The following is a 25017-nucleotide window of genomic DNA, read 5'->3' on the forward strand; positions in this document are numbered from 1 at the left end:
GCGGAGGTTAGACATAATAGTAACAGAGCAAAGCTTTCAGTAAGAGGCCCATCAGAGAGGATGCGCAATCCATGAAAGATATAATTGGTACAAATATTGAAGATGAGTACAAGATAGTTGCTCTGATTGCTTCCTACAGTATTCACAAGGGAAGACGTGAATGACATGACCTGCCAAACACATAACCAAAGTAAAATGAGTGATTTTGATATAAATGAGATGGAAGTCCAAATAGGCTAAAGGGGCTCAAAACAAAACACTGGGGATAGATGGAATTTATCTGTGTGTGTGCTGAAGAGATAAGGGAGGAGATTTGTGATGTAGTGACAACCATTATGAAGGAATTACTGACTCCTGGGGAGGTACCAGTAGATCGGAAACAACCAATGTGATGCCCATATTCAAAAAGGTGATAGAACAGACATGGGCAACTACAGTCCATTCCACGTAATATTTTGGAATTGATCAGGAATAAACAAGAGTATCTGTACCATAATAACCCAGTATGGATTCAGATGGGGGAAGATCTTGTCTGAGCCATCTCCTAAATTTCTTTGAGGAAGTAACATCCGAAGTGGACTATAGAAGGCCCTACAACATCCTGTACTTAGTCACTCCTATTTCTGATCAACTACTAAATGTACTTGTCCTCATCGTAATCTTTGAGGCCTATTGATTTTCAGTGTCTTCCTCTTGAGATTTACAAACTCACTGTAGGATACAGACCTATGTCCTACTACTTTGTAGCTAGCACGAATGCACCACCATATTGAGGAGGGAATGTTTTGTTAGTTTTTCTGTCATCCGTAATTTATGTGATGAATATGTAAGAATGTCGGACATGCACAACTATTGGGGCTGTAGGATTTATTTATTTACATAGTTCAGCGTATACCTGTGCTGTCGTATAATCTGAGGTGGAAGTGTTTAGATGTAGGAGTCTTAATTTTAAAAATGCAAAAGAATTTTGCACTACGCTGTATAGAAGAATGAGACTGAATGACTGTGGCCTTCTCCACAGGGCCTCATCAATATTAATCTATGATCAGTCAGTGAGTACTTTTTAATCTTAAGCAGACTTATAAATAAGGCATAGTAGTCACTTTTTTGTTGCTGGTCTATACATTTTTGAAAATTGCAGAAAAATGAAAATTTGGATGTTGTTGACTTAATTCATAAAGTAACTTGTGCCGTCAATATTTTAACACTCCTCTTTCGGCATTACTTTTAGTAGTTTAGTGCTCTGAGACAAAGTTATTAATGAGTTACTTTAAAAGTTTGTGCTCGGTATATTCTACGTAGAATTTAACCAGAACAAATACATGACCAATACAGATATTGTTTCTGGAGATGGAAATGGACTAGTTCTGTTCTCCTGTTCTCCCAGTGATCAGTGCAACAGTTGCAGCTTATTGGAGCAGTTGAGGAGGAGGGGGAGATGGGATGTTAGGTTAATATACAGAGAAGCGTTCGGATAAGTTTATAAAAAAATAATTCCCACTTTGTTTGCACTAAACTGTATTTGCATGAAACCCAAAGGGAATCTTCTGTTCATGGCTATTATTACTATAGTGATATCTTCTTCTCAGGTTGTGGAGCAGGGCATGTTTGTGAAGCACTGCAAAGTGGAGGTGTACCTAACCGAATTAAAGTTATGTGAAAATGGAAACATGAACAGTGTCATAACAAGGCGATTTAGCAAAGCTGACATCATAGGTAAGTGATTATTTTTGACCATGACTAACTTTTTTTTGCCACTTTTCACTTCCTTCGTTCCTGGTAGCGTTGTTTTCTGCTGCTTGCAATTGTACAGATGTCCTCACAAGAGCCTAGAGGGTGACTACTGGTGTAGGCTGTTTGATCATCTGGGGCATAATGACCAAACCCAGTATCGACTCGCGCAGTTTCAAGCAGGGATTATTCTCCAGCAATCGAGCATGGGAAAGCGGGCTGATAATATTGTTTCTCTCTCTGCCTGGCTCAGTTGTGGAACTCCTACTGTCATCCAAGCTGAGCCTGCTCAGTCCAAACTGGGAATAAAACCTGGTCTGCGTGGCTCAACCAAGTCATTGAGGGGAGCGTAACTTTTTCTTACGTTGAATGGACTCTCTGCTCTTATATAATCAAATTTCTCTGCTATAAATATCACTCTCTAAGATACCTTACCCTCGTTACAAGGTCTTCAAAAAATATGAAGTGGAATAACACAGGAGGCGCCTATTTAGTAGGGAGGATCTCATTAAAAAGTGCCCAGATCATTGCTTGGAGAACAGGAAAGCTTGGCAAAATTCTGCTGGGTTTCCCATAGTTTGACGTATGCTTTAATAATCCTGAATCAGCCAATGATACTCCATTCTAGTATCTGAAGTTCTGCATGCACAAGAGAGTTCCATAATGACACCATCTGGAAGACCAAGCCTCGCAATTGGTTTTCATTGCAGAGAACCAAATCTGTAGCAGGTCTTGTTTTTGGTGTAAATGCAGTGGTCTGATATGAGCACTAGGAACTTTTGTGCTGTACCAGTCATCATCTTTGAACATAAGAATTATGAGCAAGATAATTATTTTAAGTGGGAACCTTAGCTGATTCTTCTTTCGCACCATCCCTAGTCCAGAGATCCTGAGACCAAGTGTTAGGCCCCAACTGCTTGGTCCACACCAACCAGAGTTTGAACCTGGTCCTTCCTTATTGCAGCTCAGTACTGAACCAGGCAGTTCTTTCATCTGCTCAGCTGTTGGGGAGTTTGCAAGTTTTTGATCTCTAAATCTCTCGCATACATATAGAGCATTGTGAATGGCCATTACAATCTTGTTACACAAAGGATTGCACAGTTGTGTGATAATGTTTGTTATGATATGTTTCTGGGTAAACACCTCAGTTGTCAATATAAAAACCAAACATGTATTTAGATGCATACATGGTACTTCGTTGGTTCAAAGCCAGTTTATGCAAAAATAATGCTGTTGTATGCATACAAAGCCTGAAAGAGGCAGTCTTGACATCTGTTCATTCTAAAAGTCTTCTGTATATTTTAATATATCTATTGAATTTTGGTGATCAGCCCCAGCAAAGTAACTGGAAGGAGTTGAATTACATAAATAGCTACTGCCATCAATCCAGCAGCATTTTGGCTTTAACTCTGTTAATTGTGCCACGGTAATGTTGACCTCGTAACTTCTCCAAGCCATTTCCTTTGTGCCATCAAGACTTTCTGTTGGCAAAGAAAAATGCTCAAACTGAAAAGGGCCTGAGAGATGCAGTGGGGTCAATATTCTGACAGGCTCTGGGAACTAAGCTCCAATTTAGTCCAGACTGATGGGATAAAAGTCGTTTCTCTGCCGCCTAAGGGTCCTTTGGTAATCTCAACCCAGACCGCAGTGAAAATATCGACCACAATTGCTGATGTGCTTGGGTCCCAATGATGGCTGCTGTGGAAAATTTTAGAAATTACACTGCAAAAGAAGTTGGCTTTATGGCACTTCATTAAGGCAGATGGACCCTTAACCAACATCTGGCTTGGCTCGACCTTGAGGAACAGTGAAATGGTCACTTTTATCAGCACACAAATCTGCCAGATAAAGGAAATCATTTAATTAAAGCTAATGTTTCTCTCTCCATAGATACTACCTGACGACCTGAATGTTTCCAACATTTTCTGTTTTAATTTAATTAATTTAAGCTGTTTGTCTAAAATGTAACTTGCTCTTACTGAATCTCATACAGCGCCCTCTAATTCACCCACTAACCATTTTTTTTCATGTTCCTTTAACTTTCATTCTTAGAAAACTGCCTGGGGCAGGCATCTGACATTCCAGGTGCAAAACTATAAGAATGTGTCTGAATCATCTGACGAGATATGAACATTTAAAGGGTTACTGTCCCAGTGATGTTCTTTGGATGGAAACTGTGTACAGATTGTATGTGAAGTTTGAACATAATTCAGAGTTTTGAGGAGGCCTCCAAAATATATCATTTTATAAGACAAATATTCACAGACGCACATAACTAGTGCAGACTAATAATGAAAAAGCAAAATACTGCAGATGCTGGAGTCTAATAATGATGTCTCCTTCATACCACTGAATAAACAAAACTGATTGCTGTTATCAAACTTTGAAAATATGTTCTATACGCATGCCTCATTACTGTTTTTGTTTTAAATCTCAGATACAATTGAAAAGGAGATGCGGAAACTGTTTAGTATCCCAGATGAAAAAGAGATTAGATTGTGGAATAAGTATATGAGCAACACATTTGAACCCCTGAATAAACCCGATAGCACGATACAAGATGCGGGACTATATCAAGGGCAGGTATAGTAGTTTAAAATATGGTGTTCTCTCTTTGACTTATTTTTGCAATGAAGGTGAGGGGGGGTAGGGTGTAGGTTCCTGAAATGAGTAGCAATTTCTGATTTCAAATCTCATAATCTTTATAGATAGTTTATAGCCACCTTAGTAACAAATCCTGTAAATCTTTCATAGCACATGCACTTACTGCCCATAAACCTTACTTCCTGATTTCATTATTTTTGATTACGCTTTTGTGGCCATGTTTGCTCTGTCAACAATTCCCATTAAACTTTGCTTTCTCAACCACTAGGTTGTTCTGTGGAGCAAGTCTCTGCGATCTCTCAATTTAGTCATGGATTTGTGTACATACTTATCATCTGACTGAGCAGCCACATGCCATTTACTAGTATACGTTCTAAACACAGACTTCCTTACCTGTCTTTTACATGGCTGCTTAAAAATAGTATACGTTCTAAACACAGACTTCCTTACCTGTCTTTTACATGGCTGCTTAAAAGATAGCCATAAAGCAGAACGATTACTGTATTTGAATTCCTTAGCTTGGGTATCTTTCGTCACAAAAGTTTTTTTTACTTTGTTTTCTCCAGTTTCTCCTAGCGTCTCAGTTCAATATTCTTTAATTGAGAAAGTAATGGGAGTAAAACATTGACACTTCTACAACTGCCAATCCCCTTGCTGCAGCTTGAGATGGCTTATGGTGACATTTTAAAAAAACTTCCCAGAGGTGAGCCACTTCTCTTAACTTGGGATGTCAAATGTAGCAGCCATGCCAAGAAGGGAGTGGAATTTATCACTGTGGTCGGCAGATATTGAAGTGCCAAACAGGGGCTTGAACCTGTGACCACAGGACTGAAGTGCCTTAAATTTAAGATTCTTATCCTTGTATTTAAATGTCCAGGATCTCACCCCTCTTTATTTCTAACCTTCTCCAAACTCACAACCCAACCCCGACCTCCTAGCCCTTCTGTTCGCTTGGCATCTTCTTTATCTTTCTCTCCCTTTCCCCCACCATTGGTAGCTGTGTTTTGCCTTCTCCATCTCTTGATTGAAACCACCTCTTTTGACCAAGCTTTTGATGAACCCACCTAATCTCTCTCCCTTTGGTTTGATGTCCTTTCCTTGCATCTCAGTGAAGTGCCATGTGATATTTTTCTATGTTCCACACCTGCAAGTTAAGGGAAGAAGTGGTCATGCCAGCAAAAGTTACTCAAAAAAAGCATAATTCTCAACCGACTGTCAATAATTGGTCATGAATGATTATGATTCATTGATCTTTGATTTATCTTTAGATATGAACAACCACTTATCGACTGAGGAAAGGGGTAGGACTATCTCAAACAAATGCGGTGCAAAGTAAATTTCTATTAAGTTTCAGTCATATGACCACACCAATCATAAACAATTGCTCCTGATCGAGAAACTATCCCATTAATAAATTGCAAATGAATTTGTTATATCTATTACTGCAAATGTCAAATCCTGTTTTTTTCTGATTAAATATATTAATCAGTTCCATGTGTACAGAAACAGAGAGTGAAAAGTGCATCTTTGACATCGAGGGCCCTAACATGGATACTGATTCTTAAATAATGCAGGCAATTATTTTCAAGCATTCAAGTTTTAATAAAACAAAGTGGATATTGTCAGGCTATAAGTTGCCAAATTTACTCAAAATAGTTGGAGCTGTGCCCTCCTCGTTAGCCTGCCGCACTCAGTTGTGGTAAAATTGTTCCCAATTAAGGATAACATTGGAATTTTATATGTCGCAAGAAAAAGCTCCTCCCACTTATGATGCCGATTCTGTGTTCGAATCAAACCTGTGTGCCTCTCCAGTGCCTTTGTGTTGCTTTTTCCCCTCAAAAATAACCTTGAATGCAGCAATTTGGAAGGATGCCCTACATTTATTTGGGGTTGACCCTCATTCACTCCACTCTGGATTCTGAATCCAATGTTGAGACTATCAACACAGTTCAAAGTGGCAAGCTGTAACTGTCACCAAAACCACCTGAAGAAAGTGATCTTGTACCTGGAAAAATGGTAGTATTTTTTTAAAATTAAGCTTTGATATAATGAAGCTTACCTTATCGGTTACAGTTTAATGATTGCGAAGAATTATCTCAACCAATTTTAATTGCATAATAAAAGAAATGTGCTGCGAGCAGTGCTGCTTGCAAGTGTTTTGAGTACCACCAATTTCACAGTGGTATGAACAGCAGTGACTGCTGCCTGCATTATATAATCAACATAAATCAAATGCCACTTCCTTCAGTGCAGTATAAATGTGGTATAATAATTCCTTGCCTCTTTCTGTCTCCGTTCCTCTTTTTCTCTGACTTCATTTTATTTCATATCAAGCACCCGGTAAAGCCTTGAGAGACAATGGCAGTTGATTGAGAATCTGTTCCCTGCCATCCTTACTCCCTCCATCCACTCTATAGGATATATGACTTGAGATCAACCAAAACTCTTGTGCCTATGTCTTAACTCTCACTAAGTTCCATTCGCCAATTTACTTCATCTCCTCCACCCCGCTCCCCAAACCTCCAAATTGTTTCCCTGATGGAGTATGTTTCGACAGGTGCCAGCCAGTTACTTTCCATTGCCTTGCTTGACTGGCCATTCTTTGTTGCGAGTTCCTGGATGGGATGCTGTTTAATTGTGGGAAGCATCATTGCCCACGCTGCTGATGTCCTCATCTAGCATCTGCAATCATTTTTAGTACTCTTACTGCTGCTCCAACTGTGACTAGCCAACTCAGAACAGGGATTGCACCCGGTTGTATATCTCCGATACTCACTCTTATTCACCCAAGTCCTGAGATCATGGGGATGGGAGGGAAGAGATCCTTGCACAACAAAATTATATAGGAAATATAATGTTAAAATAAGTGTTACTGCTTTGTCTGAAAATATTTAAATCTTATCTGAATTCTCCAAGTTATTTGCATATCATTGTACCATTAATAGTGATTAATGCGCGGTATTCTTTCAATAGTGCCTTCACAGCTGAGTTACAGATAGGTTTTCCTAGCCAGACTTCTTCCATGGTAGTTGATATGTGGACAAATGCCTATACAGCTACAGAAAATGCTGGGGATCCACAGCAGGGCAGACAGCATTTGTAAAGAGAAAAGACCGTTTGATATTTTGGGTGATTTCACTTCAGAGTGAACTCGGTAAATTGGGTTGACTGGGCAAGGAACAACTGTCAGGAGAAAACAGAGACATTTCAGAAGCTTTGGTGTGCAAAATAGATTCTTCAGAGCAAATATGATGGAGATGGAAAAACTGGGAGGAATGAGTGGCAGGAGGCAGGGTGGGATGAAGCACATTCAAGATAGTTGTGGGAGTCAGTTGGCTTGTAATAGATGTCATTGGAAAGCTTGTTGCCAGAGATGAAGAGAGAGAGAGAAATCCGGGAAGGAAAGATCAGAGGTGGTGATAAATAGGTGGAAGTTGGAACAGTAGTTAATAACATTCTCCTGTGAGAGCAGGAAAAATGGTCATCAGTCAGTCTGATGAAGGGGTACACCCACAAAACATCATAACCTGTCTTTTCTTTATACCACTGCCGGCTGACTTGCAGTGTTCTTTCAGCACTTAATGATTTTATTTCAGATTTGCAGCTTTTTCCTTTTTGTTTTTTTCTGTATAACTAGTTGCACCCAGGGAGTCACAAGCAAGTGTAGTCTTCAGATGAAAGGGGGTAATTGGACCAGGATGTGGAATATAATTTCAGAGATGCCATAATCGTGACCATCTTCAAAAAAGGGGACAAGCCAACTGCAGCAACTACAGAGGAATCTCCCTGCTGTCGGCCACTGGGAAAGTCATCACTAGAATCCTCCTTAACCGTCTTCTCCCTGTGGCTGAAGAGCTTCTCCCAGAGTCACAATGCGGATTCCGTCCACTAAGGGTTACAACGGACGTGATCTTCATCGCACGACAACTACAAGAGAAATGCAGGGAACAGCACCAATCCTTGTACATGGCCGCCTTTGACCTCACAAAGCTCTTTGACACTGTCAACCGTGAGAGGCTATGGAACTTCCTCCTCCGTTTCGGCTGCCCCAAAAAGTTTGTCACCATCCTCCGCCTGCTCCACGACGACATGCAAGCCATGATCCTGAACAAAGGATCCACCACAGACCCAATCCACGTCCGGACCGGGGTCAAGCAGGGTTGCCTCATCACGCCAATGCTCTTCTCGATCTTCCTCGCTGCAATGTTCTATCTCACTCTCAACAAGCTCCCTGCTGGAGTGGAACTAAACTTTGGAGCCAATGGGAACCTGTTCAACCTTCATCGCATCCAGGCTAGATCCAAGGCCGTCCCATCCTCTGTCATTGAACTGCAGTACGTGGACAATGCTTGCGTCTGCGCACATTCAGAGCCTGAACTCCAAGTCATAGTCAACATCTTCAACGAGACATACAAAAGCATGGACCATACACTAAACATCCATAAGACAAAGGTCCTCCGCCAACCAGATTCCACCTCGCAGCTCCACCCCCCACCCCCGGTCATCAAAATCCACGGCGTGGCCTTGGACAACGTGGACGATTTTCCATACCTCGGGAGTCTACTATCAGCAAGGGCAGACATCGATGACGAGGTCCAACACTGCCTCCAGTGTGCCAGCGCAGCCTTCGGTCGCCTGAGGAAGAAAATGTTTGAAGACCAGGACCTCAAATCTGGCACCAAGCTTATGGTCTACAGGGCAGTAGTGATACCCACCCTCCTATATGGCTCAGAGACGTGGACCTTATACAGTAGACACCTCAAAGCGCTGGAAAAGTACTGCAGCACTGCCTCCGCAAGATTCTGCAAATCCACTCGGAGGATAGATGCACCAATGTCCGTGTTCTCGATCAGGCCAACATCCCCAGCATTGAAGCACTATCCACACTCGACCAGCTCCATTGGGCGGGCCACATCGTCCTCATGCCAGCCATGAGACTCCCAAAGCAAGCGCTCTACTCAGAACTCCTACACGGCAAGCGAGCCCCAGGTGGGCAGAGGAAACGTTTCAAGGACACCCTCAAAGCCTCCTTGATAAAGTGCAACATCCCCACCGGCACCTGGGAATCTCTGGCCCAAGACCGCCCTAAGTGGAGGAAGAGCATCCGGGAGGGCACTGAGCACCTCGGTCTCATCGCCGAGAGCATGCAGAAACCAAACGCAGACAGCGGAAGGACCGTGTGGCAAACCGGACTCCCCACCCACTCTTTCCTTCAACCACTGTCTGTCCCACCTGTGACAGAGACTGGAATTCCTGTATTGGACTGTTCAGTCACCTGAGAACTCACTTTTAGAGTGGAAGCAAGTCTTCCTCGATTTCGAAGGACTGCCTGTAATGATGATGGAACATAATTCAGTTCCCATTCTAATGACGTGCATATTGTCCTAATTTTTCTATTCCCGTTATAAGTTGTTATGTCCACATTTATAATTGAAACTAGCTTTGTAGATTTTTCATACTGTAGTTATACACTTCTGCTCATGGTGCTTGAGGGGGAGGGTGTAATTACAGTGGCAGTTTCCATTATAAAAGTACACCTAGCAGCTTATATGGGAAAAGGTTCAATTGCATGTAGATGTAAGATTCTTAATATATAGATGTCCTTTGTGAAGATTAGTTAGTATATGATATAGATGCCAGCTTTTCTATTGGCACACTTAATTGTGAATTTATTTTCAGTGTAATTGTGCAGCATTATTGCCTATTTTAACTCTTCTGTGTAATTTAATTGAAAGGTACTGGTAATCGAGCAGAAAAATGAAGATGGAACATGGCCAAGAGGTCCTTCTACTAATAAGTGAGTTTGTTATTGTCACATTTAGTTGTCACATTTAGTTATCACATTTTGCACCCAAAAAAAACCCCTAAAAGCACAGGTTTCTGAAATGTCCCATCTGTCTCAATGTATAAAAGCAATTAAATTCTAGTATCTAACCACTCAATGAATCTATGGTATCAGATTAAAGCAAAATAGTGCAAATTTCAGAAACATTTCTAAGAGCAGCCGAAGTAAAGCTCACTGCTTTTTGTACTTAAGGAAGGATATATTGGCTTTGGAGGGGGTACAGAGACGATTCACTAGGCTGATTCCAGCGATGAGGGGGTTACCTTATGATGATAGATTGAGTAGACTGGGTCTTTACTCGTTGGAGTTCAGAAGGATGAGGGGTGATCTTACAGAAACATTTAAAATAATGAAAGGGATAGACAAGATAGAGGCAGAGAGGTTGTTTCCACTGGTAGGGGAGACTAGAACTAGGGGGCACAGCCTCAAAATACAGGGGAGCCAATTTAAAACCGAGTTGAGAAGGAATTTCTTCTCCCAGAGGGTTGTGAATCTGTGGAATTCTCTGCCCAAGGAAGCAGTTGAGGCTAGCTCATTGAATGTATTCAAGTCATAGATAGATAGATTTTTAACCAATAAGGGAATTAAGGGTTATGGGGAGCGGGCGGGTAAGTGGAGCTGAGTCCACGGCCAGATCAGCCATGATCTTGTTGAATGGCGGAGCAGGCTCGAGGGGCTAGATGGCCTACTCCTGTTCCTAATTCTTATGTTCTTATGTTCTTATGTACAGATTTCTGTTTGATAAGTCAGGACAGCCAAGTTTAACAATAGAGCACTTAGTTTATTTTAATTTGTTCTCCGTATCTGCGAATTGCTGCCATAGTTGCATTTATTGCCCATCCCAAGTTGCCCCAAGAAGGTGCTGAGGTGGGGCCGTCTTTTTGAAGTAACTATTGCTCTTACCACCAAGAAACGTGCTTGCGTGCTTCATTGGATATTCGTACTGAAGAGAGTAGTGTGGGATTGAAGTCACCTCAATGCCATACTGTATATGGACAGATTCTCATCCCTGAAGAACCCAGTGGCTTTCATTGGTATCTTCTGCCCCCTACCCCCACCTCTAGTGCCAGGCCACAAACTGATCTGCTTTCTTGGCTGAAAAAGGCCAATATGTAGCTTAAAAGAAAGCTATGTAACTTTAAAGGAGATAACTGAGCGAAGGGAAAATGGACCTGAAAGTTTGTCGACATAAAAGTATGTTGGTGACGATTCCAATGCCTTTATTCTAGGCTTCCTCTCTCACTCTGGTCATGGCATCTGGAGGGAGGATAATCAGAAGCTCATGGCAAATTGAAACTAAATTAGCGTTGTTTGTGCTTTCCCTCGTGTCAAGAGACTAAGCGCAAACTCAAGTTGATGTTCACCCAGGAGAAAATGGGCAGCAGAGTTCCAAAAAACAGTACTGCATCTATTCCTATAGACATGTAAAATGTTACATATTACACTTTTATCTTTTTATGAATGAACATGTTCTTTGTAATATGGTAATATTTTTCAGGGATTGTATTTACGTAAGGTCGTTAAAGTAGCTAAACGCAATCATGGCATTATCTTTATAATGTGCTACATCTTCTCCAACTGATAAATGCTGCTTCTCTCTGCGGTGCTCTTATGCAGTTCTATAGTCCCTGCAATGGAACATTAGATATATCCCATGAATAATCATTCATTCATTTTGTTTGGCTTACAAAATGAAATAAGTTGCTTGTGAATATTTTTTGTTCTGGAATGTTTCATCTATTCAGTCTAAAGTGCAATCTCTCAAATTCCTCTTGCATTGAAATGTGTGGTTGGTTCATTTCTCTTAATCATCACGGGACCACTCGGGGATTTTGTAAAGCCGTAAAACATGCTATTGACCATGGGGAAAGTTACAATTGTGTTATTTTTAAATAGCTGCAACATATTTATGTGCCCTTCAGATTCTGTTCTATATGCTAAAGCTGTGATTATGACTTTTTTTTTTAATGTTCCAAAACTTGGTTCCTATGCCAATGCTGTGAACACCTACCTTTTGGCCCATTAGCGAAACATATAGAAGATGAAACAATTGAAACTGGAGCCCGAGTAACACGGATTAAATCCGGGTGAATGAGGAAGAAAGATTGTCACTGAAATACAGACCTAGAAGGGATAGGTTAGGATCTGAGTAAGGAAGGGCAGGGAGTTAAAATTACAACAAAAACTAACTTTGTTACAATCCTAAGCAATAACATTTATTAGAATTTAGTAATTTCTTGTAAAATGGTGCATTTTGACATGAATTGTGATGTGAAATCTTTATCTATATTCATTTTTTTTTAATTCATCCATGGGATGTGGGCATCGCTGGCTAAGTCAGCATTTATTGCACATCCCTAATTGCCCTTGAAAAGGAGGTGGTGAGCTGCCTTCTTGAACCGCTGTAGTCCATGTGGTGAAGTTACTCCCCATAATCGTATCTTCTCTGCACAGCAGTTCCAAGGCGCTTCACATAGGTGTAATCAAACAAAAATGGACATCGAGCCGATGACCAAAAGCTTGGCCAAAGAGGTGAGTTTTAAGATGGCTCTTGGAGGAGGAGAGGGAAGAGCGCGATGGCTGATGGTCCAGCTGCCAGTGGTGGTGGAGTGAAGGGAGGAGGGGATGCACAAGAGGCCAGCCTGGGAGGAGTGGAGAGTTTTAGGCTTGGAGGAAGTTACAGAGACCGGCACAAGTGTGTCCTCATGACAAAGCTTTTCAAGTAGCTGTGACTTGCAGTAAAGATAATTGACATCTAGCATGTACCTCTTTCCTATCAGTGCCATATCACATTGTGAATAATGCTAGCATTTTAAGCTTTATCTCCTTCCTATTGCATCAGTATTCTGATGCACCTCCTCTTACCCATGCCTTCAGATTTTGGGCATGCACTTTGCAAGTACTGTACCCGAACATTTTTCCACTAGAAAACAATAATATATTTCTCAATTCAGTTCTAAATTCTGAATTCTGATGACACAAATGGTTCAAGCAAAATTGTAGCACCTGGCGTTATACATAACCACAGGAATAGTTGAGAATTATGAATATGCTACTAATAAATAAATAAAAGGCGTTTTGATTGGGGTGGGGGAGAGATCAACTGATTTATTGTTTATATCTATACATTTGATAGTTTCAATTGAAAAATCATGTGTAAGGTGATCAACCTGTAAGGTAAAATGGAGTGCAAAGATTTTTTTTTAAATAGATGAAGTTAAAACTCATCAGTAATTTGACTGAAGGAAACAGCAATTACACAAACAAAGGTCAGAATGCTCACATCCATTATCTTTAATTTATGTTCATTGTGATTAAAGGAAATGAGTTGTAATCAGAAGTAAGGGAAATGAGATAAATCCAATTCATAATCATTAAAAGTGAATCCCCAAAAATATTTAAATAAAAATTACAAGTTTTTAGAAAATTGATTGTAACTGATCGAAATGAATGCCTACAGCTAAACACTAACTTTGGAGCGTGAGCATTTATACTCAATTATCTTGTCTATTATCTACCAATGTACATCATAACAAACAAATAATCTGGAGAAACATAAATCTTAATCAGTAAAAGTAAATACAAAAAATGATAAAACTTTTTTAATCAGACTACATTACAACAGCGACTACACTTCAGAAAAGGAAAGAAAGACTTGCATTTATATAGCACCTTTCACGACCTCAAGACGTCCCAAATGCTTGACAGCCAATGAAGTACTTTTGAAGTGTAGCCACTTGTAATGTTGGAAACGCGGCAGCCAATTTGTGCACAGCAAGCTCCCACAAACAGCAATGTGATAATGACCAGATAGTCTGTTCTTGTGATGTTGATTGAGATATAAATAATTGGCCAGGACACCAGGGATAACTCCCCTGCTCTTCAAAATAGTGCCTGGAGATCTTTTACATCCACCTGAGAGAGCAGGCGTGGCCTCGGTTTAACGTCTCGTCTGAAAGACGGCTCCTCCAACAGTGCAGCGCTCCCTCAGTACTGCACTGGAATGTCAGCCAAAATTTTTGCGCTCAAGTCCCTAGAGTGGGACTTGAACCCACACCTTCTGACTTGGGTGAGAGTGCTATCCACTGAGCCACAGCTGATGCACGATATTTAATTGGCTATATAATTGGCTTAATTTGGGGTGGTTTGAGGACATGAAAGGTGCTGTACAAATTTAAGTCTTTGTTTACCTCTCCTTGGACTCTTGGTGTAAATAGGGATCAGCACCACTCCTACTGGACAATCATGTCCAATGGAGACTGACTTCTATTGTCCCTCCCAATCTCAGGTGATGAGCAGAACTGGTGAAAATGAATTAGTACCGCTGAATACTACAACTGTTATTCAGCCCTATTAGCAGTCATTTGCCAGTATACATGAGCATAACTATACAATTTACTGACCATGAAATTATAGTCAAAATCTGTAAATGTTGAGATGCAAATTTTCCATCTTATGATTGGAGGTGGCAGAAACAAAAGCAAAAGGCTGGAAATCTGAAATAAAATCTGGCTAAATCTGATGCCTGGCTAAACATCACTTCAGTTCCAGGAGAACATCCTTTATATAGGCTGCTGCTCCTGTGTTGAATGTAAATTTGCTGCTGCTGTTTGTTGGTATTCACGCTGCAAGCTCTGTAGTATTCACACTTTGTGCTCAGAAGACCTCTATTGGCAGTGGAAAGATACTGCACTAACTTCACTAGATTGCAGTGAAGGTGAAGCATGCCGCTGCTCCCAAACTTGGTTATACGTTGAGCTGTCAGGTGCTTCCACGTTTTTAATTTAATCCTTAATTTTTTTCTGTAAATAGTTATTTTTTTTTAAATAACGATCCAGTAGTTTGGTTGTGTTATGTGTAAAAAAAATGTAAATGACTGGTTCATAAGCTTGCGTAGACGTTGAATCTTTGAACCAAGGACTGCTCTCCTTAATTGGTCAATATTGGACCACTAATGTAATTGCCTTTGCTGCATAATGGTACATAACTGGTTCCGAGCCTTGTTGCAAAAGCACAGCTATGCTGACATTTAATTTTAATTTTTCATTGCATTTAATCATCAACTATATTATTAAACTCATTAGATATGATTTGTTTAATGCATATGCAGTTGGGGACTTCTGAGTTTTAAGGATTAACTTACTGTATTTGCAGTTTCAGGAGAGCACTTTGAAAATAAGGTGAAATGCAAATTTTGCACGTGCACAGCACGTTACATTAACATACGTATGGATTTACGATTCTGAATGTGGCAAACCATATTGAGAGAGTATAAAAATAGTTAATTGATTTATTTTCTGCTTGATTTTCTTCCGGATTGATTAAGATGTCTAAAAGAAGAGCAGATGGGTTACATTTGCATGTTCTCAGTTTGGAATGTGGCCATCTTTTCCATATTTCTGAGATGTGAACCCTAAAGCAAATGCACAAAAGTTGGTGACGTTGGCAACTTAGAATGTTTTATGGGCTCCAATCCAATCTATTGCTTTGCTGAGAGACGGGATAAGATGTGGGCAGCAGAGTTTTGGATGAGCTGAATAGGCAGCAAAACTGATGAGGTGCTAGCTTTTCTTGGAGAAAAGGCCTACCCAGCAGTCAGGCTGCAAACTGATGATATCTCACCCTTATTTTGAAATGGCCTCCCCCTCCCGATCTCTCTAATCTCCCCCAGCCTCATAACCCTCTGGGATCACTGCGCTCTTCCAATTCTGGCCTCTTGAGCATCACCGATTTTACTCGTTCCACCATTGGCAGCTGTGCCATGGCCCTAAGCTCTAGAACTCTCTCTCCCTAATCCTCTCTGCCTCGCTACCTCATTTGCCTCCTTTAAGACGCTCCTTAAAACCTACCTCTTTGACCAACCTGGCCTAATTTCTCCTTATGTGGCTCGGTGTCAAATTTTGTTTAACGGTCCTGTAAAGTGCATTGGGACATTTTACTGCATTAAAGGTGCTATATAAATGCAAGTTGTTGACATTATATATATATATATCTTACTGTATGTATTAGTGACGGTAAGAGAGAGCATCTGGGGCTTGAATGAGAAGTTTCATTTGATGGGAATCCCTTGCATGTTAGCTAGCCATTAACTTAATTGTTTGATACTGCTTGTGACTGCCAACTATTCAATCGGAATTTACATGTATTTCCCAAATTGTCTCTCTTTCTCTTCCTCTCTCTCCCGCACCCCTAAAAAAAACCATTCAGGCAAGAGACTTCTCATGGGGTTTACTGACCGCTTGGAGCGATGTAAAAGAATGTTAACTTGTCTGTTATTAACACACTTTCTTTAGTGAGCAATCTCTTGCCTCTGCTCCACATGATAGCCCAGATTGGGTGTCATTCCTTAGGATGTTAGCCGGCGCAAATCTGCATCCTTCCACTCCACGCCACAATGTATTTTATACCCGGTGACTGCCATATCATATATTTTACACATTAAAAATGAAAACAAAATGACACTCTGTTGAATTGGACAGTGAAAATTTTTGGTCCCATGGTTAGCAAGCTACAAGTGTCACCCTTCCCTGAATCTCAAACCTGCAACTTGGAGACATAAAAACTGTGTTCTAGAGTTTCTGTTTGTGCTGGGTTTTTTTGGGCATAATTCACCCGATATCAGCATAACCGGTGCAAAAGATTGTGGAATTTTAAGCGCAAGTTGTGTTCATCGCAACTTTAATTTCCGCAATCTTTTGCACTTGTTTTAAAAACATCGTGCTAGAAGCAGGCCCCACCCATGAAACTGGCCACACCCCCCAGGGTGAATTAATCATTGTTGAGAGTTTCTGCTAATTGCGCTCATTTGCAGGCCTTCGAAGAGGCTCGAATCTTTTGGGTGCAAAGACACTGATGAGTAGGTTTTGAAAATTTTTGAATGTATTTCTTTTTAAAATTTACTAAGGAATTGACTACTGTATCCCAATCTAACAAGGAAATCGTTTTCTATATTAAATCTTTTTCAGTCATTTAACATCAGGTTACTCACAGGTGGTGGATTGACACTGATTTAAAATGCATTTTCAGCTGTATTGATCAAACTTTATGAAGTTACCAGTCTTAAATATATTTTTAAAGCAAATTTTTAACAATTACTTACTAAAGGGCTGCCCGAGTGCGTTGGTTTATGGTAGATTTTGCGTTCGACGATAAGCAAATGAATTTGAGCGGAAACTGGGGGGGAAACAAATTTAAAAATGGACGCAATTTGCATCAGAATTGCCGATTGCGTTCAAAGCGAAAACTCTACCCCTATATCTGTAACAGTTGTTCTTCTAAATATTGTGATTTCTCCATCCTCTTTCCTCATTGCTTGTCCATCAGAAAACATGTATTGAAAGTTTTCTTTTCAAGACTGAGGCTATCGGAACTCTGAGATGTAGTAAAAATTGGCTCCTTTTGCTGTCTATCTGAAATCCCAAAACATTGTGTTGCAGTCATTTTAAAAGAAAGACTTGCATTTATATAGCGCCTTTTACAACCTCCGGGCGTCTCAAAGCGCTTTACAACCAATGAAGTACTTTTTTGGAGTGTAGTCACTGTTGTAACGTGGGAAACATTTTTGGCACATCCTGTTCATTTTATAATTCAAGTCTGAAAGTAGTGTACTCCCAACTAAATACATATTTTACCTGTTAACAAGCAGGTGCTCGTTAATCCATTCACTAAGTTTCTCCTCACTGAAAATATTGAGCACAAGTGCATATGAAGCTTACACTGTGTCGTAAAAGGTTTACTTAAAAGTCTTCTGTGCATGGCTGTGATACGGCTGGGAACTGTGTTCGGTATTATAACGCCCTCCATTGGAAATTAAGTAAGTTTTGTTTTATGAGAATCTGCAAGAGTGGAACTATGGTAACACTGTTTATAACTATGTTTAGCACATTCATATGCCAACAAACAAAATATTCCCTGCACAGCTTTGATGCTTGATCGAGTTTAATGATTAGTTGGAGTTATAGAGAGAAAGGTTTAACATAAAATCAGAAAATGTTGGAAACACTCAGCAAGTCGGGCAGCATCTGTGGAGAGAGAAAGAGATTTACTTTTCAGGTCGGTGACCTTTCGTCAGAACTTGAAGATCCATGATCCGTGCTGTTACCTGACCTCAGCTGTAGTATCAGGCATGGTAAGTTTGGCTTTGCTGTCCTTGGGTTTACAAGGGGAAGTGTTGGCCAAGGTTCCTGCTGGCTGCCATTCACCGACTTACTAGAAGTACGGATGTGTGCAGTGTTGGAAGGACCAGATTGGGTTTGGTTTTTGTTGTCATTTGGGGTCAGATTAGCTGCTGACCCTCACTGTGGATTTATGCACGAATGAATGGCCACTTGGACAAGTGAGTAGAGAGTGACTAGTACCCATTGACCTGTTGCAGAGTTAGCATCAGGAGTGCAGGATGGGAGACATCTGATGAGGAAAAAGAATGAAGTAAGTGGTATCTAATGTACGGGTGGATAAAAAAGGATGGTACAGGTACAACGTCGGAAATCCGGAATCCTCGGGACCAAATCCGTGCTGGATTTCGGGTTTTGCCGGATTTTAGACCTCGCCTCCCGCCAATCCCCTGCTTCTCGCCACTCGCCGAAATGACCGGTTTTTGGACAATTCCGGTTTTCGGAGTTCTAGATTCGGGACGTTGCACCTGTAATATGAAACATTTAACAAACGTTTTTTCAAATGTGTTTTTAGATTGAGTGAAGCAGCTGACAGGTGAGCATTTAAAATTATGCCAGTAATTTTAAAACTGGACTTTTAGATAGCAGTATCTAGGTCTTGTGCAGATAGTTAATGTTAAACCCCAAGTATCTTGGTTATGAAGCTTTAACATCTCCTTACACTTATGGCCGTGCCACTGAAGAGCGAACATTTCGCATTTTATTTCTAATTTCCAAAAAAATGAGACACAAATAAGTAGAGGGAAGAAGTCATCTTATTTTTACAAAATCTGATGTACTGGGAAGAGAGATTTCTGTCAATTTGCTTTTGTTTGTGTGTCACCTCATTGCTGTTACATGATTTCAGGAACAGGCTGGGAGCAGGTGTTTAGTGCCAAGGTTTATCTCCGGTAATGCATATTGAATGTGCTTCTAGCAGTCTCTTGCTTTATGTCGCTGAACAGGAGTTTTCACACAAATGTTGAGTCCCGGGCTACATCTGATCTACGGCTTGAAAGTTCAAAATAGAATGCTAAGCTATTGTCTGGTATTTGGAGTTTGGTCACGGGTGGTATGAACTTGGAGTATGAAAATAAAGATAGAATGGTGTGTGGATAAAAAGCAAAGAGGAGGAAGTAAAATGAACAGGGGGGAAAAGACAAGATATTGGAGCCATGGTGCAGCAGAGATTCAAATAGAATATATCCAGAATGAAAGGCTACAATTGTGAAGAAAGGCTTGTACAATTGGGTCTTTTTTATTGATAAGAACAGATCTAATATAAGTTTTAAAAATTATGAAATGTTTTGAGAGAGTAAATAGTGAAAGATTTGTTTCCACTGGTTGGTAGATTGGTAACATTGGGGCATTGACTCAGGATCGTCGCTGGAAGAAACGGGGAAGTTAGAAATGTTTTCTTGCAGTGAGTTATTAGAAGATTACCACAAGCAGTATTGAGACAGCAATATTATTCAAAAATGAAATTAAATAGATATTTGCAAAGAAAGGATATAAGGAGAGAGTATGGGAGTGGGATTAGAGTAGATAGTTCCAGTTGAAACAAAAAATACGAAGTGCCGAAAGAAAAAAATTACACAGCAAAGCCAATCAATTAGAGAAGCAATGTAGGGATAAAACATAAATTACAAATGCAAGTTTTAAAAATCTTTAACAAGTGAGAAAACCATTGAATTGCTTTGAAATTTGGTGTATTCACACTTGAGCAGAAAGAACAGAACAAAAATGCAAATGTGGGGGAGATGGGGGTGGCGGCATATGATTAGGAATGGTCTCATCAACAATATTCCCTCTTTTTTGGGGGGGGCGAGGAGAAGGGGTGCGGTCCATTCAAATTTTCACAAATGCTCCCTCTTTTTGGGGGAAGATGCGCGGCCCATTCAAATAACCGCGCATGCGCAGTTTTTCCATTCGAAAGCCGGTGACAGGCCGACGCAGGACCTCCTGACCGTTGTACAGTTCTTAACAGCAACATTGCTCAACAGCATATGGGAGCTCTGAAGTCACAGTTCATAAAGGGGGTCATCAACTCTCAGACTACCAGTCTGCAGTCAAACTTTATTCAAAGGCTGTTTTTTTTTTAATAAAGGCTCGTGTACCATGTGACACCATGTACCGGGGCCAGAAATTATATTAACCTTCCACTTTCATATAATCAATTGGACAAAGTGAGCTGAAAGAAGCTACAGTGGTGGTAGCACTCCATTAAACTGTACCACTGAAAGAGAACAACTTCCTAATGATTTTACCTCTACTTACTAGCCAGGCTATTCCAACAGTAGCTAGCTTAGCGATCCATTCTACTGGATGGACTTTTTGTTTTGTGTTCGCAGCCTTAGAACAGTAGGATTCATCGCGCTCTGATTTAACTAAATTCAAGAAAGCATCACGGTAAAGTAACTGTCTAGATTTATCAGCTACCCGAACAAGTATTAAGGGCATTACCCAACACGCTGTCAATTATATTACACGTTGATGCTTTTAATACACAGCATCCATTTGTCAATCGGGTCATGAGCATTTGTGTAAAAATTGGATTCTCTTTCTTCCCCCCCCCCTCATGTCATCAAATGTTATCATTTCATTATTTTTCAAGGTCTCCAAGTGCTTCAAATTTTTCAACATTGCCAAAGGTTTCCCCTTCATCTCTGTCCAATAATTATAGAAGCTTCAAGCAGTACCTCTTCAGAACTGTGTGTAAATGTCTCTGCATGCACTGTTTTTGAATGCGTTTTGGTTTATGAATGAAGTGACACCACTTTTGGACATAGTTTTCCATCACAGACACAACAGTCGGGTAGTTGATGCTCTTGTATTTTAATATTTTGAGCGCTGTAAGAAAAGAAAATGGATTTTGTGAAAAGGGATTGTTTCAATTTTAAGAGGTCAGGGGTATAGAAATCCTAGAAGGTTGAATTGTTCTGATGTGGAAACAGAGTGTCATTAATGTACTGTTGAAATGTGGCAGGACAGAAATTTTGGAATGGCTTACGATTGGTAGGTTATCGTGCTTTAGTGAATGTGCTTGTGCAACTTTGTTTTTTATATCATGGCTTGGAAAGTTCTTCATATTGCAATCACTTCTTGATTGGAGATTGAGGAATTTTGTCGCTGCCACACCATTCAAAAAATCTGGAGTTGCAATTACTTGAACTTCCCAGTGTTGTGTGTGCAAGTGAATACTTCCTCTCGAGTTCCCTTTAAGCTGCAATACCTCATTGAGAAACAACCATTGCTCTTGAGCTCCTTTATGTGAGAATTTGTATAGGGAGTCACTACTTTCCTCTGGAGTGTAATATCGGGTAATATAAAGAGCTTCCATCGCTGCCTATTAGACAGTTGTATTCAGCAAAACCTAGAACTAAACTGGTTTCAAATGTAACTTATCAATGGCATTTAAATATTGATGTGTGTGTCAAGGTTGCAATCAGGGAGAGAAGAACCGTAAGCATTTGGGGGTAGGGGAATAAAATAATCTAAAGCGATAAGTTAGTCTAGTAATGGGCCTATCATAATCACAGGCGTTTGCAGCACAGAAGGAGGCCATTCGGCTCATCGTGTCTGTGCCAGACGAAAAAGAGCTATCCAGACTAAACCTGTTATGTCTATAGTGTGCTTATGAATGACCCCATGAGGCAATGTGTTGTTGAGCTGTAGTGACCTTGGTCGTTTATTCCAAACTCCAGAATGCTGTGCAAGCATGGTGTGCAGCCTTTTATACAGGGCCCTGCCACTAGGGCAGGAACCCCGCCCCCCGGTTGTCACCAGTTGCACCCTCTAGTGGTGCCAGCATGTATGTACATGGTGTGAACCTTATTGAAAGTACATCGGGTAAAAAAAAAGTCTCCATCTTATACAATCTCACAATGACTACACATAGAGTACATCCATAGTCAGCATATACAACAAATCTCACTTTCCAGCTCTTGGTCCATAGCCCTGCAGGCCATAGCACTTCAAGTGCATATCCAAGTACTTTTTAAATGCGCTGAGCATTTATGCCTCTACCACCCTTTCACCAGTGAGTTCCAGATCCTCACCACCCTCTGGGTGAAAAATGTTCTCCTTAACTCCCCTCTAATCCTTCTAGAAATTACTTCAAATCTAATGGTTAAAGACCTCTCTGCTAAGGGAAATAGGTCAACAACAACAACTTGCATAGGAAATAGGAGCAGGAGTAGGCCCCTCGAGCCTGCTCCGCCATTCTATAAGATCATGACTGATCTGATCTTGGGCTCAGCTCCACTTCCCTGCTCGCTCCCCATAACCCTTCACTCCTTTATCTTTCAAAAATCTGTCTATCTCCACCTTAAATATATTCAATGACCCAGCCTCCACAGCTCTCTGGGAAAAATAATTCCACAGATTTACGACCCTCAGAGAAGTAATTCCTCCTCATCTCAGTTCTAAATGGGTGACCCTTTGTTCTTAAAAACTATGCCCCCTAGTTCTAGATTCGCCCACGAGTGGAAATATCCTCTCTGCATCTACCTTATCGTGCCCCCTCTGTATCTTATATGTTTCAATATCCCCTCTCATTCTTCTAAACTCCAATGAGTATAGGCCCAACCTACTCAACCTTTCTTCATTTATTTATATTTTATATTTATTTATATTTTACTTGTATTTATATAGTGTCTTTAAAGTAGTGAAACATCCCAAGGCGCTTCACAGGAGCATTGAGACACAAAATTTGACGCAATGTCACAAAAGGAGAAATTAAGGCAGGTATCCAAAAGCTTGGTCAAAGAGGTAGATTTTAAGGAGTGCCTTAAAGGAGGGAAAAGAGGTAGAGCAGCCGAGAGGTGGAGAGGTTTAGGCAGGGAATTCCAGAGCTTGGAGCCTAATCAACAGAAAGCACGGCCACCAGTTGTTGAGCGATTATAATCAGGGATGCTCAAGAGGGCTAATTAGAGGAGCGCAGTTATCTCGGGTTTGAGGGGGTGAAGGAGATTACAGAGATGCGGAAGGGCGAGGTCATGGAGGAATTTCAAAACAAGTTTGCGAATTTTGAAATCGAGGCTTTGCTTAACTGGGAGCCAATGTAGGTCAGTGAGCACAGGGGTGATGGATGAACGGGACTTTGTGCGAGTTAGGTCACCGCCAGCCAAGTGTTGGATCACCTTAAGTTTATGTAGGGTAGAAAGTGGGAGGCAAGCCAGGAGTGCGTTGGAATAGTCAAGTCTAGAGGTAACAAAGGCATGGATGAGAATTTCAGCAATGGATGAGCTGAGGCCAGGGCGGAGAAGGGCGATGTTACAGAGATGGAAATAGGCGGTCTTAGTTATGGTCCGGATATATGGTCGAAAGCTAATTTCAGGGTCAAATATGACACCAAGGTTGCGAACAGTGTGGTTCAGCCTCAGATAGAAGAAGGGGAGAGGGATGGAGTCAGTAGCTAGGGAACGGAGTTTTTGGCGGGGACCAAAAACAATGGCTTCAGTCTTCCCAATATTCAATTGGAGAAAATTTCTGCTCATCCAGAACAGGATGTCGGACAAGCAGTCTGACAATTTAAGGGACCGAGGAGGGGCCGAGAGAAGTGGTAATGAGGTAGAGTTGGGTATCATGAGAGTACATGTGGAAACTGATGCTGTGTTTTCGGATGATATCGCCAAGTGGTAACATGTAGAAGAGAAATAAGAGGGGGCGAAGGATAGATCCTTGGGGGACATCAGAGTTAACGATGTGGGGTGGGACGGGAAGCCATTGCAGGTGATTCTCTGGCTGCGGTTAGATAGATAGGAGAGGAACCAGGCAAGTGCAGTCCCACCCAGCTGGAGATGGTGGCAAGACATTGGAGAAGGATAAAGTGGTCAACCGTGTCAAAGGCTGCAGGCAAGTCAGAAAGGAAGAGAATGGATACTTTGCCTTTGTCACAGTCACAAAGGATGTCACTTGTGACTTTGATAAGAGCTATCTCGGTACTGTGGCAGGCACGGAAACTGGATTGGAGGGGTTCAAATATGGTGTTGCGGGAAAGATGGGCATGGATTTGGGAGGCGACAGCATGTTCAAGGACTTTGGAGAGGAAAGGGAGATTGGAATTGGTGTGATAGTTTGCAAGGACAGTTTTTTTTTGAGGAGAGGGGTGATGACAGCAGATTTGAGGGAGAGAAGGACAGTGCCTGAGGCGAGAGAACCGTTTACAATGTCAGCCTACAAGGGAGCCAGAAAAGAAAATTGGGTGGTAGGTAGTTTGGTGAGAATAAGTTCAAGGGAGCAGGAAGTGGGTCTCATGGACAAGGTGAGCTCGCAGATGTCATGAGGGGAGTTTGGGGAGAAACTGGAGAAAGATGTGAGGTCAGGGCTAGGGGAGGAGGGATCCTTAGAGGAAGGGAAGAGGCAGAGGCGACTGAACAGATAATCTCAATCTTAGAGACAAAGAAGTCCATTAGTTCCTCACACTTATTGTCGGAAGTGAGGGTGGAGACTGGGGAGAGGGGTTTAAGAAGATGGTTACCAGTGAAAATAGAAGCTGGGGTTTATCTTTGCATTCCCCAGGATGATTCTGGAATAGTGAGCAATTTTGGCAAGCGAGAGCAGGACCCCGATGTGGCCCAACCAGATCTGACGGTGAATGGCTAAACAAGTTGTCCGCCATATCCATTCAAGTCTGCGTCCCTTGGGGAGACTTAAGGGAGCGAAGATGAGAGCTGTACTGGG

General features: G+C 41.2%; 1 protein-coding gene across 9 annotated transcripts in view; it reads left to right on the plus strand.

Moving 5' to 3' along the window:
• The window catches only part of LOC139280663 (ubiquitin carboxyl-terminal hydrolase 15-like), a 146391-nt gene that overhangs the window by 46222 nt on the left and 75152 nt on the right, over positions 1-25017 (plus strand). For 8 of the 9 annotated variants that reach the window (XR_011596735.1, XM_070900258.1, XM_070900259.1 and 5 more), the window contains 3 exons: positions 1590-1716; positions 4169-4314; positions 10071-10132. Coding sequence is in view for 8 of the 9 variants with exons in the window: in XM_070900258.1 (XP_070756359.1) it covers positions 1590-1716; positions 4169-4314; positions 10071-10132 (335 nt within the window). In the remaining variant the exon portion in view is untranslated. Of the gene's footprint in view, positions 1-1589; positions 1717-4168; positions 4315-5603; positions 5666-10070; positions 10133-25017 lie in introns of those variants that run through there. The other variant, XM_070900265.1, reaches the window with a different exon arrangement.

The sequence above is a fragment of the Pristiophorus japonicus genome, chromosome 15 (genome assembly GCF_044704955.1).
Source record: "Pristiophorus japonicus isolate sPriJap1 chromosome 15, sPriJap1.hap1, whole genome shotgun sequence".
Taxonomy (NCBI): Eukaryota; Metazoa; Chordata; class Chondrichthyes; family Pristiophoridae; genus Pristiophorus; species Pristiophorus japonicus.